The sequence below is a fragment of the Strix uralensis genome, chromosome 1 (assembly GCF_047716275.1).
Source record: "Strix uralensis isolate ZFMK-TIS-50842 chromosome 1, bStrUra1, whole genome shotgun sequence".
In the NCBI taxonomy this organism is placed as follows: domain Eukaryota; kingdom Metazoa; phylum Chordata; class Aves; order Strigiformes; family Strigidae; genus Strix; species Strix uralensis.
The window spans coordinates 134,025,991-134,038,952 of record NC_133972.1 but is presented as its reverse complement, the minus strand read 5'-3'; the positions used below and the strand labels follow the sequence as shown (position 1 = coordinate 134,038,952).

Genomic DNA, 12,962 nt, shown 5'->3' with positions numbered 1-12,962 from the left:
GAAAAGAATAGATGAACTGAGCACCCATATTAACTTGCAGTGGGAAATCAGCAAAACCACAATGCTATCTTGTCAGGTGGATTATGTGTGGGGATCCTGAAGGACAGATAATAATCCTAGCAGGACTGAGGACATATGAGTGCTCTCCAGAATGTTGGTGCTATCTTAAATGACCTTGAGCAAGTTACTTCCATTTTTCTGTTTCATAGTCTTTGTCAGTAACATAGAAATAATCATACTTACCTTTGATTTTAAAGGATTTTGAGATGCGTTAATGAGATGTTCTGTATTGGTCTGGAGAGATTAGCCATTCACTTCAGTGGATGCTGAGGTAGAGAAATTAGAAGCTGTTATTAGAAGGGAATTGAAAATCCTCTTTTCATCAAATAATAGATGGTAAACTTAAGTCATGATGTTTAATATTACAAGCTCATTGTTTATGAAAGTGTCAGAGAAAAGAGTAGTGTGTGGAACTCTGTAGTTGCATTACTGAAAGGACAGCCAAGAAGAGGAAGGTCATGAAAGGCCTCATCATTGTGAGCATGTTATACTAATGACTTCCAGAGGGTCAGCATCAAACATACTGTTGGCATACGTAAAATTTTCTTGCATTAAATACGTGGAACCAGCTTTATTTTATTAAGTGTTATCCACGCTGGTCAAGGAAAAGCTCACTTTGGCCTTTGTTTTTTAAACTAATTTTGTATGGAACCCCTGAATTTCATGTAGCGAATTTCAAGGCTGCGACTTGGAAGGAGTCCAGGTACTAAAGGCAGAAAGTTAACAAATTGCTGAGATAACCTTAGAAGTAAAATATAAAATAGAATAAAAAAAAAGTGTTTGTGAAGCTGCAAGGACAAATGCAATGATGATTAGATGCAGACTGTTTAATGAGGTTGCTTTGCACAGGAATTCAAGGCTTAATGTTATAAGAACACACAGTATGTTTTACCTCTCCATTCATCATAATTTTAATAAGAAACTAGAGATGAGATTGATTTGTATTCATTTTTTCAGGGAAAGTCCAAAACAATACCCTGTTTTAATCCCAACTCTTTATTGCCAGGTAGGTGCCTTTGCTTATTTTTGTGTGTGTGTATTACTAGCTAACTGCAGAGGCTGAGACAATCTTGATCCAAAGCATAGCCTAATAACAAGCCTGAGAGTGCGTAATGCATTTTGTGCCTAGTGGTGCGAACAGGGGAAGGGATGAGGTCCCTTTGGAATTTAGGATAAATCCGCACCTTCGTGGTGTGAGTGGGATGTGATACTGTAGTCCATGAACTGCTGGCAGCACTGTGGCTAGATTTCGTGATGATTTATCATCCCACCTAGAGGGGGAGCTGTGTGTACTCATTTCTCAATTTTGGCATAAAAATAGGAAGTGTAAGGTTACCCACTTACCAAGGCAGCTTTTTGGCGGCATCAAAAGACATTGCCATAATGCAATGACAGTAGGGACAGGAGTAGTGAGAATGAGAGGCAAATTCAAATTCATATAGCTAAAAGTTAAAGAGTAACAGTAAGAAACAACCACTTCCTCTATGTTGTCTTGAAAAACAAAGTGACTTTTTAAAAAATGCATTTCGACAAGATGAATGTGTCTGCATGGAATCCTTCTGAGCTAAACTGCATATCATAGTGGCAGGATCTTTAATTTTGCAGAGTAATCCAGGTCTACATTAAACATATTAGTTATATCAAAAGAGTATTGTTTAGGTTGCAAAGTCAAGTGCTCAGCAATTAGGAATTGCAGGAATTAAGGCTGCCTGTGCACCTTCATGCATATGTGTTATAAAACATATTTTAATTGCGTGACCATAAGTTATTTTTTACAGGACCCCTGCCTCACAGTTCCTGTTTGATGCTAATCAAGTCACATAAACCAAAATATTCATAAGTCATCTCTAACTATGTGTTCCTCATTTTCTAGGTGCCCGACTTGAGATCATGGGGTCTGATTTGCAGAAGTGCTGAGTGCTTACACCTCCAACTGAAGTCAATGGGAGCAGTGCTCTGACTGCATTAAGTGCTATAGAAAGTTAACTACTCTGAGAAATCAGGTTCTAAGCATCTCATATTGAACATCTCGAATAGATGCATTTGACCTTAACTTCTCTGTGCCTCAGTTCCCCAGCTTTAAAGTGTGGGGGTAATCTGTCCTTCCTCACCACACGGGAGTGTTGGAAGGATAAATTCATGTTTGTGAAGCACTCAGACACTGAAGAAATGAGTGCATTAGAAATATGAAAAATGAGAAAACGTGGTCCTTCTAACAAGCAGGATTTGAATAACATGGGAAAAAGAAGACCAAGGACCACATATTGTACTAAGAAATCCAAATCCAAAAGAAAATCATCCATCTTTGCAAGTAAATGATGAAAGATTCTCTAGAAGAGACATACGTGATCATGTAACAAGATGGTGGCACAATGCATGCACAGGATGGGCTGAATTAATTCTTGCAGTTCTTAACTTTTGAGTGTCTGATAATGCAACTTGCTTTCAGTGGATTTGCTATGTAATTCCCTAAGTGAGAAAGAAAATTACACCATCAGAGCAAAATCCATTCACTGACAATCACAGGCTTCATTAGCAAGATTTAATTCTACTGATACTCCTCTGAGCTAGTAGTGAAATGGCAGTAACAGGTTAGGTCAACCAAGCAAGTTTATTTGTTTCCAGTCTCCCATTCTGTCCTTGTCAAGCTAGTCACAACCTTCCCCCTAGCTCTCCATGCCATAATTAACCACCCTTTGTCTCCAGTTCCTCTCTAGGTTTGTTTTTTGTCACCTCTTTTACAGTCAGGCAGTTTCCTCTTAAGCTGTGTCAGACAGTCATTTGTGAGTATGGCCTATAGCAGCAAAGGAAAGCCCTGTGTAGCTCACTTACAAAGTACAGCATGACTGGAATCTTTGAGGAATTAAAATAATTAAAATCAAGCGTGTTGTAGAGTTAAAACTCTGCTTGGACAAACCATTGTACATTTTCTCGAGAGACAGCCGTTTATTCTAATGGTTATTTATAAATCTATTACTAAGTTTATAAACTTACTAAAATAAATTTATTCTTAAATAAACCTTGATTTTTTTCCCCTGTGAAGTTCAACTCACTTTTCCAAAGCTAGGAGGCACCAGTGCATCTCAAAAAACATGTCACCAGAATTGCGAACTGAAAACTTTGGCTTGAGCTGTTTTCACTGAATTTTTCTAAAAAATGAAATAAATTAATCCTTGAGACATATCCTAAATGTAGAAGTCAGTTAAAATTTGATCACCACAGCCCCTCTGCCTTTAAAGTGGGATGTCTCTTGTAGCTTTTGACACTAACAGGAGTTCTTTCCCACCATATTATTTATTTGCTAGTTTAAGGAGTTGTGCACGTGTTATTTTTCACGTCTGTAAAGTAGCATTTCCATCTTTAAACTACTCATCTGCAGGGGGAGGTTGCTGTAATATAATGACCACAAGCTCATGTACATTCACATGCGAAAGTAGTGGACAGTGTTTGGCAGGTTATAAATTCACACCGTAGCTTACTGCATACTAACTTCATCATATGAGCAAGCCCATGGCTCTCATAAGCCGTCATAATTGAAAGACACAGTTATGTTCCTTAATGTCATTAAAATTCCACATTTCTTTTAATTTCAGATCCTCTTCTGCGTGACTACTGGGTGTATGAGGGCTCTCTAACCATTCCACCCTGCAGTGAAGGTGTCACCTGGATATTATTTCGCTATCCTTTGACTGTGTCCCAAGTGCAGGTAACAGCTGTGCCTAAAGTGACCTTGGAATATGGTTATGAGCTAAAGGTTATAGCGTGCAATATATATATCAGGACATTATATCTGTTCTCCTTGAAGATCCCATTAGATCAGTACATGGCTTTTCAAGTAAAGGTTAAGCCTTTTGAGTCACTGAAAGCAATGCAAAGGTCAGAGATGAAAAAGCTTGTTATCATTTATCATCTGCATTTAAAATAATTCTTTATTTAAGTGAAAGAAAAAGAAAGAAGTCAATGGGCAAAAGAAGTTCAATTCTTTGTAATTGTCAGCTTTCAAATATCACTGCTTTTTGATGTTAAAGGAACAAAAAAGCACAGGGAGACACTATGTCCTGGAGAATGAAAAATGTTAACATAGTACAGGCTAGCTATATTGCATTGAACTATATTTAACTTATCTTGCTCTTTTTTAATTCTGTTTTGTAATAAATGTCTAATGGAAACTACCTATTTAAATTTGATTTCACATGTATGTATTTTAAAGTGCTTTTTTTTTTAAAAAAAAAATTATATCTAACAGTCATGTGAGCCTTTCTATAGAAAACATTTCAAATCTGTCTACAGATAATCCCAGTAAAAACATTGAAAACTCCTGATGAATATTCTCCCACAGTCTGTGAGCCCCAGATGGAGGAATGTGGGTTTAATTTAAGTGAAACTATCTAGAGTTCCTGAAGCTGAATGCATTAATTTTCATTGCCTGCTCTGAAGCATGTGCAAACAGAAGGGGAAAAAGTATAAAAGGTGATAAATTCAGATTTAAATTTTTTCGTCTTTAATAATCTAATATTTTGCTAGTAATCCCAGCACAATTTTTTAACAATTTTAACAATTTGAAATTGGCAGTGTTCCTTTTCATATGAAAACTGTATTCTAGTTCTAGTCATAGGATAAAAGCAATAGCTCCCAATAAGCTTATTTGTATGGTAGCTGCAACTTCAATGTATCCCATCATGAATCTGGTATTTATTTGCTTATGAAAGGATAAGTCTTATGGCTGCCTACTGCTGAGTAAATGGAAACAGAACTCTGTTGGCATTATTGGATTCAGAATAACTTTTAAAGGCAGAGTGCATTTTGTAACTTGGCAGCTAGTTGTCCAGCTATGATATAGATAAATAAGAGGACTTAATCAGAAGTATAAAGACTGTAGCTATCACACCGAGACATTGTATGATATTTTATTTCATGCTAGTTGCAGATTTTGTAATCTCTATTCCCTTTTAATCCAGTCAATGCATAGAGAAGGGCACAGTTCAAGCCATCCACATGTGGGAGATGGTGAGAGGGTGAATGAAAGAGGAATTAAGCAGAGAAATGCAATTTTAGTTAATACTATTATGTACTCATTTACCACAAGAAAACAAGATGGTGGAGCATGGTATGAAGGGGATAAATCTCCAGAAGAAAATACTGTGCCTGGGGAGAAGAATGACGCATAGTGCCTGGGGAAAAGAGTGTGACTCATAACCATGGCCTTCTTTAGGTGAGGGGTGGCTGGTTTGTGTTGCTGCATTACTTTGATTGGTATAAACCCAATCCAGCAAGAACATTGCAGTGATAAACGGTGGACAAGTCATGGAGGGGTTTTTTCACTGCCACTGACACAGTATGCAGGTGAGATGTGGCACTGGAGCAGAGTGAGATATCGGTGAGGACTTCTGTGATCCACCATACTTTGTACTTGTTGTAGATCAGCATCAATTAGAAAGAAAATCCTCACTGCTAGCTATGAATGCAGTAGCATTAAAGTCAAGGTTGTGCAGAAAAGACGTGAAGGACTTTTGCCAAGGTGGGATAAAAATTTTACTTGCATCAGATACTGCTTTCAGATGTCTATTAAATATGGGGACAAGTAAGTGAGAAACAGTGATTCTGGGATTCTAAAATCAAAAGCAACTGAGAGTTCTCCAGGATGCCCAAAATAAGATTTTGGGGGTGCCAGAATATTTTGCTATAGCCTAGACATCCAAGATTTTAACTTGCAACTAGCATTTCTTCCTAAGACTTTTTTTTTGCTGAGACTTTTTTGCCTCAGTCTTTGCTGACAAGGGCTCCAGCCACTCTGTCCAAGATGCAGAAGGTAAAGGTGGGGACTGGGAGAAGGAAGAACCACCCAGTGTAGGAAAAGATCAGATTAGAGACCATCTAAGGAACCTGGAGGTGCACAAGTCCATGGGACCTGATGAGATGCATCTGCAGTTCCTGAGGGAACTGGCAGGTGAAGAGACTAAGCCACTAACCATCATGTTTGAGAAGTCATGGCAGTCCAGCAAAGTCCCTGCTGACTGGAAAAGGGGAAACATAACCCCCATTTTTAAAAAAGAAAATAAATAGGACCCGGGGAACTATGGGCCATTCAGTCTCACCTCTGTGCCCAGCAAGATCATGGAGCGGATCCTCCTGGAAACTACTAGGGCACATGGAAAATGAGGAGGTGATTGGTGACAGCCAACATGGCTTCACTAAAGGCAGATTGTGCCTGACAAATTTGGTGGCCTTCTACGACGGGGTTACAGCATTGGTGGGTAAGGGAAGAGTGACCGACATCATTTACCTGGAGTTGTGCAAGGCTTTTGACACTGCCCTGCTGACATCCTTGTCTTTCAAATGGAGAGACGTGGATTTGGTGGATGGACCACTCAGTGGATAAGGAACTGGCTGGATGGTCGTACTCAAAGAGTTCTGGTCAACAGCTCAATGTCCAAGTGACAAGTGACATTCCTCAGGGGTCAGTATTGGGACCAGTGCTGCTTAATAACTTTGTTGGCGATATGGACAGTGGGATTGAGTGCACCCTCAGCAAGTTCACAGATGGCACCAAGCTGTGTGGTGCGGCTGATGTGCTGGAGGGAAGGGATGTGCCATCCAGAGGGACCTTGACAGGCTTGAGAGCTGGGCCTGTGCAAACCTCATGAAGTCCCACAAGGCAAAGTACAAGGTCCTGCACATGGGTCGGGGCAATCCCAAGCACAAATACAGGCTGGGTGATGAGTGGATTGAGAGCAGCCCTGCAGAGAAGGACTTGGAGGTATTGGTTGATGGAAAACTATGAGCCAGCCATGTGTGCTCGCAGCCCAGAAAGCCAACCGTACCCTGGGCTGCATCAAAAGAAGTGTGGCCAGCAGGTCGAGGGAGGTGATTCTCTCGTTCTACTCCGCTCTCGTGAAACCCCACCTGGAGTACTGTGTCCAGCTCTGAGGCCCCCAGCATAAGAAGGACATGGACCTGCTCAGTTGAGTCCAGAGGAAGCCACAAAGATGATCAGGGGGCTGGAGCACCTCCCCTATGAGAACCAGCTGAGAGAGCTGGGGTTGTTCAGCCTGGAGAAGAGAAGTCTCTGGGGAGACCTTATAGTGGCCTTCCAGTACTTACAGGGGGCCCACAGGAAAGATGCGGAGGGACTCTTGATCAGGGAGTGTAGTGATAGGATGAGGGGTAACGGTTGTAAACTGAAAGGGGATAGATTTAGATTAGATATAAGGAAGAAATTCTTTACTGTGAGGGTGGTGAGACACTGGAACAGGTTGCCCAAAGAAGCTGCAGATGCCCCCTCCCTGGAAGTGTTCAAGGCCAGGCTGGATGGGGCTTTGAGCAACCTGGTCTAGTGGAAGGTGTCCCTGCCCATGGCAGGGGGGTTGGAACTAGATGATCTTTAAGGTCCCTTCCTACCCAAACCATTCTATGATTCTGTGATATGATTCTATGATTTTGGCTGCATGTATTTGTCCTCTTTTGTCGTGTAGCCATGAGTGCCTATGAGAGTTTCCATTTAAGGAGAGATTAGAAATGCATGGGCTTTTGTCTGTGGGAAATAAGAGGATGTAGTATAGCATGTACCATTCTGAATCATTCATGGAAGGCCGGTAAAGTCATTTAATTTTATTAATCCTGCTTGTGGTATTAAAGCATAGATTTCAGTGCAAATGCATTTCTAATGGATTTAAATACATTATTTTTATATGTGTCATTAACTTGTAGAACTTTCTTCTGTGGAGTACTAATGAACACAGCTTATGAAACTTCAAGTGATTTATATAAAGTCTAGTAGCATCTGTGGTTATAACTAGTAAGATACAAATTCAAGGCTTTCTGTTTTCATTTTTCATGCCATAAAATAATCAATTTCTGAGTGTCAGTAACAAGTAACAAGAAAGAATGACACAGTCTGATACTGAATAGGTTTTATTGCCTTCCTCTGATGAAGCTAGTTAATATATTGGAGACAAGATACTCATTCACATTCTGATTTTCTGTAATTAACATAGCAGTATTGATTAGCTTAACAAACTGTGGGCCATAAGGAGAAAAAATGAATAAAACTGCAATTCTAGTTCATGGTCACATCTATATATTTTCACATTTGCTTATTTTGAAACAATGGAGAAATAACTGTTTTGGCATAGGCATTAAAAGGCTGACCATTGCAAAGTAGAGAACCTCTTTCTGTTTCTCCCGAAGACATTTATAGATAGTAAAGTTCAAGTGAGGAGTTGATTTGCTACTGATCTAAGTCAATGTTAAGTGAAAGGAGATTCATCTCCATATGCACCTCACTGCAGCAGCTGGGATCTGAGTGTGTGGGTTATAGGAGTAGCAAAAGAGCAATCCAGGACTGCAGCATCAGGATGTGCTTCCTCACTGGAATTCATTTTCTTTGACATGAGGCTTCACTTCCATCAGAGAGCTCTTTCCTTCACGGGTCTTTCTGTGAGGTCTGGAAAAAGTGTGCAGGTAACTATTCTCCCCTGGAGAATAAGGGCTTTACAAAATGTGGTTCTTGGAGTTTTTTTAATGACCTCAGTGGAAAGGAGCATGCCTGGAAAGCTGCACCCTGCAGTGCTCTTTTTGTATATTCCTACCTTCCTTTTGTGGTTTTATCATCCTCACTTGTCTTATGTTGAAATATATAGCCCAGAAAGAACTGTGTCGACTGCATTTGTGAGACACCTCACCCATGCATGTACACTGCTGAAATGCAATAGGAGAAAATAGAAAACTCCCTCCTATTAGGCCAGTAAAGAGCAGGAAATAATTGAAAAAGACTTGCTTGTACTTCTCTCCACTATATTTAAAAAAAATTGGACATTTGTGAATAATGTGCTTTGTGGTTCACTGAACCCAGAACAAGTACATTGTCTAAGCCACTCAGAATAAGGATTTTAAACAATGACGCAGCAAGGAGCTGTCGTTCTGCTGTACTCATTGTCAGAGTTAACTGGTTATGTATTGAATGGTGATGTCTCTAGTCCTTTTGTCTACCTCATTCAAAATCAAGACCTCCTAAAGGACAGAAATAGTAACTAGCATATGGAGCTGGAGTGGGAATTGTGCAAAATTTATGTAGTCGGTGAAGTAAAGCACTACGAGAGGTTTGTGGTATTCTCTGTACTGGGAAGCAGCTCTGTGTTCTTGGAAGGTGTCACAAAGGCACGTGAAATTTTCAGCAGAAGGATGTTTCTTCTCTTCCTCATATAGGAGAAACATTTGTAGAGAAAACATGCAAAATCTTTGTTTTGTGTGTTCTGTTCTTCAGCAAATATTTAAGTAAAAATAAAGAAAGCAGTGTTCAGGATCTGAATACAGGGAAGTGGTAAAAACATTCTTGCAAAATTCTACAAAATACTGACTAAGTGCTTTTACTTAGTAGAAACATGACTGTTAATATTGTGTTTTTACCCCTTAACTGGTTAGAACTTGATCCTGAATTTCAGTGTGAACAGGCCCAGGTCATCCTTAGTGTCTTCTGGGCATGAGAAGAGCCTTTATAAATGTCTGTTCCTGTTGAAAGTGTATGAACAACCAAGGATGCTTGGCTGTGTGCCTCTAAAATACCTATTTCCTCGCAGTCCTACAGGGTTGACTTGTGAGGAGTTGGTTGGAGATAGTAAGTGCTTCCATATGAGATGAAGCAGAATAAGTGGGGCACACGTACTGCTTTATCACGTGGAAATTTAATAGGGAAAGTAATGTGAGCACAGCCAGCATCCTTCTCTGACAGAACCACTTCTCAGGAGTGAAGCGGACCACCATGTGTATAGAGGGACTCTGTCACAGGGGTCTGAACCATGATATGAAGGACTAAACAAGGAGGCTGGTGATCTCAGAAGCAATTCCCCCTTGGAGCAGGGATACCTTCTTGACTTCCCTGAAGACTAAAGAGCAGGCATGGGGTCAGTCCTACTTTCCTGACTGAAGAAACTGGAAGCTGCTTTGTGAGGAGTACCTCCTGGAGAAGGATTTCACTGTGGGGATTGTGGCAGAGCATTTGTAGTTATGGTAGGAGAAAGCTCACAAATGCCAGCTTTGCAGAGTCTGTTCTTCCCTCTCCTTCATCTGTGTTTGTTTGAAGTCTCTCATTCTCAAAAGATCAAACAAAAGCCATGTTCTTGTAAAATGCTACTTCCTAAACTACAATTATTTCAGTCTTTCCAGAGTTGATTCAGGTGGTGAAAGAGGCTACCTTTACAAAACCCATTCAGTGATTTACTAGCACTTGACTCCTGAAGACTTTTTCAGTTCCAAGCCTCTGGTGGGTTTGTTTTCAGCTTGCTTTAAGTAAACAAACAAAATAATCTTCCAAAACAGGGTTCTGCCTCTAAAAACACCTTCAAGGAGCTTTACAGTTCGTTCTGCTTTTCATCTTTTGAGTCTAAGCTGTTGCCTTATGTCTCGGCTGCAAGAAGTTTAGTGTTGATTTCTAAGCACACTGTTTTTTGAGGAAAATAAAGCAAGTCAGAGCTAGCCTCTAAATTGAGTAAATAAGCTTGTATCAGTTCTGCTGTAGAGTGGAAAACAGTGAAGGCAGTTGTCTTCCAGGTTGCAGTAAGAAAGTATTCTCTGCAGGCAGTATAAGAATTAAATGCCATTACCTGCTGTTTAGTACCTCATTTCTTTTAATTCTGGAATCATACTTGCATTCTCCCTGTAATCCTTCATAGGGTGGTTTTCATGGAGAAATTAATTCTCTATAATCTCTTAGATGGTAAAAAGATTAAATACTTCAGGCTCCATTTTGCTTTCTGTGTAGCTTCAGTTTCAAGTTATAGCTGAGCTGGATACTGAGGCATTACAGGGTCAGTACAAGTAAAAAGGCTCCTGCTAGGGAAGTCAGCCTTCAAGTAGGTTTGCTGTATCCAGCTAAGATACAATATGCCAAAGCAAAAACAAACACAATTTTCTAGTAGTTGTAACTACTTATTTGAAATACCAGACTCTTAAAAACAGCACTGTTGAACAATAAGATGTAATACTGCTGAGATATGCATAGATTTTCTTAGTTTTTTATCGCACAGAGCTTGATGCTGATACCACGGATGGAGATGGAGCTTCTCACATTCTCCCCTACACCAGATTAGATATAGAAAAATCTAAAAAGAGTCTACAAACTGGAAACATACGTGTTTTGGACCAATTGAAATGCTTTATATTGATTTTTGACTGTATTTGATTTTCTAAGTACACTTAGCACCTACATCTGCAGAACTTTTGGAGTGGTATTTTTTTTTTTGATTGGAAAACCAGTGTTTTTCCATATAAAATGTCAACAGACTTCTAGAGCTGAGAGTCTGTTCAGAATTCTCCTGGTTTAGAAAATAATTTTTATTTAAATGAAGCAACAATTTCAGGCAATAAATAAATCACTGAAAAAAATTCAAAACAATTTATAGTCAACCAAGCTATTTCTGAAATGCACTTCTTTGAAGAAAATGAGAATGATTACTCTCACGTCACAACTGTGAGATTGATTGATAGAATGTAGTCTACAATGGCTAGGAAAGTTACAGATCCCAAAAGAAGTTACAAAAAAGCAAAGGATAAGTTTGCCAAACCGTGTGCATAAAAGTTCCTGTTTTTCTCTGTATGTTAAATGTTTTGACAGTGATGACAACTATTTTAAAATGTTATTAATGATATATTAATGATATATATGTTAGTATATGGTACCTGAACAGTCCAAGTTTCAAAGCTGCAGAAGTGGCTGGATTTTGATCATTAGTCCCATAGTGAAGAATATGTCTCATCTTCTTCATGTCTGTTTTTCTGCCTTTCAGATAGAGGAATTTCGTAGACTGAGGACACATGTTAAAGGTGCTGAACTTTTAGAGGGCTGTGATGGAATCCTAGGAGATAACTTCAGACCAACTCAGCCACTTAGCGATAGAGTCATCAGGGCTGCATTTCAGTAGTAGAAGAACAACAAAAAGAAATCTTTATTTAGGTAAGTAAAAGCTTAGCAGAAAAAACATTGAAATAATATTCATAGGGGAGATTTAGCTAAAGCAGAAAATGAACTGAGTTCATTTCAGCTAATGTTATGATGTATTGTCACAATTGTAAATTTTGACACTGTACTGTTTTATTTTGTCCCGTGGTATAATAATTTAGTTACTATTGGTTCTTTAGTGGCTGGAACAGTTTGGCTACTATTAGGTTCTTTAGTGGCTGGAATATAATACGTGATTTAGTGAATGGAAGTATTTGTATTGACCTCAGTAGGCAGTGGATCACGCACAGTTAGATCACAGTTACTTCTTGTAGCTTCAAATTTCTCCTACTGCAGTGAGCAACAGCACAGTATGCCTAGGTTATGTGGTAGATATCCCCAGTTACTGAGGTTCACTGGTTGATTTCTTACCACATTTTTAGAAGACCAGTCATTGGTGAATCTTTCCAGTTTTATCTATTAAAAACCAGGCTAGTAGTTCTGGAAGAAGGCCTTTAAATCTCAAAGGAGGCCACCTTTTTTTTTGATACCTTCTTCTTGCTTTAGAATGTTGTTCTTTACCAACAAGGCTGAATCTTGGGCAAAACTAATGCAGATACAAGAGGAAACTAATTAGCTTTTGTCATGGATAATTTTTCATTTTTCATTCATCAAAGTAGTTGCTGCTACTTGTCCTCAGCAGTGTTTTCAGCCTTCATTGGCTCACAGAGCAAGAATTGAGGGATGATGTTGGATTCAATGTGTAAGAGCTAGTATACATGTGAACCTGCATTATCCCCACTTCAGTTATTAAAACCTCCCATGTCATGTTCCCCTAGACTCTCTCACTTACAGGACAAATTCCCTCAACGCTCAACAGTTATTCCTAAACCTCATTATACTTAGTTAATCAATGTTTTAGAATAATGAAAAACCTGGTAATGGGATTCTTAGAGAGTTAAAGAAAATT

The 12,962-nt window shown here is 39.3% G+C and overlaps 1 protein-coding gene across 2 annotated transcripts in view; it reads left to right on the top strand.

Moving 5' to 3' along the window:
* Positions 1-12,962, top strand: part of CA8 (carbonic anhydrase 8) — a 54,069-nt gene that overhangs the window by 26,981 nt on the left and 14,126 nt on the right. For both annotated transcript variants that reach the window (XM_074893794.1, XM_074893784.1), the window contains 3 exons: positions 1,018-1,066; positions 3,654-3,766; positions 11,841-12,007. In XM_074893794.1, coding sequence (XP_074749895.1) covers positions 1,018-1,066; positions 3,654-3,766; positions 11,841-11,975 — 297 coding nt within the window. In that variant the 3' untranslated portion in view covers positions 11,976-12,007. The remainder of the gene's footprint in view (positions 1-1,017; positions 1,067-3,653; positions 3,767-11,840; positions 12,008-12,962) is intronic.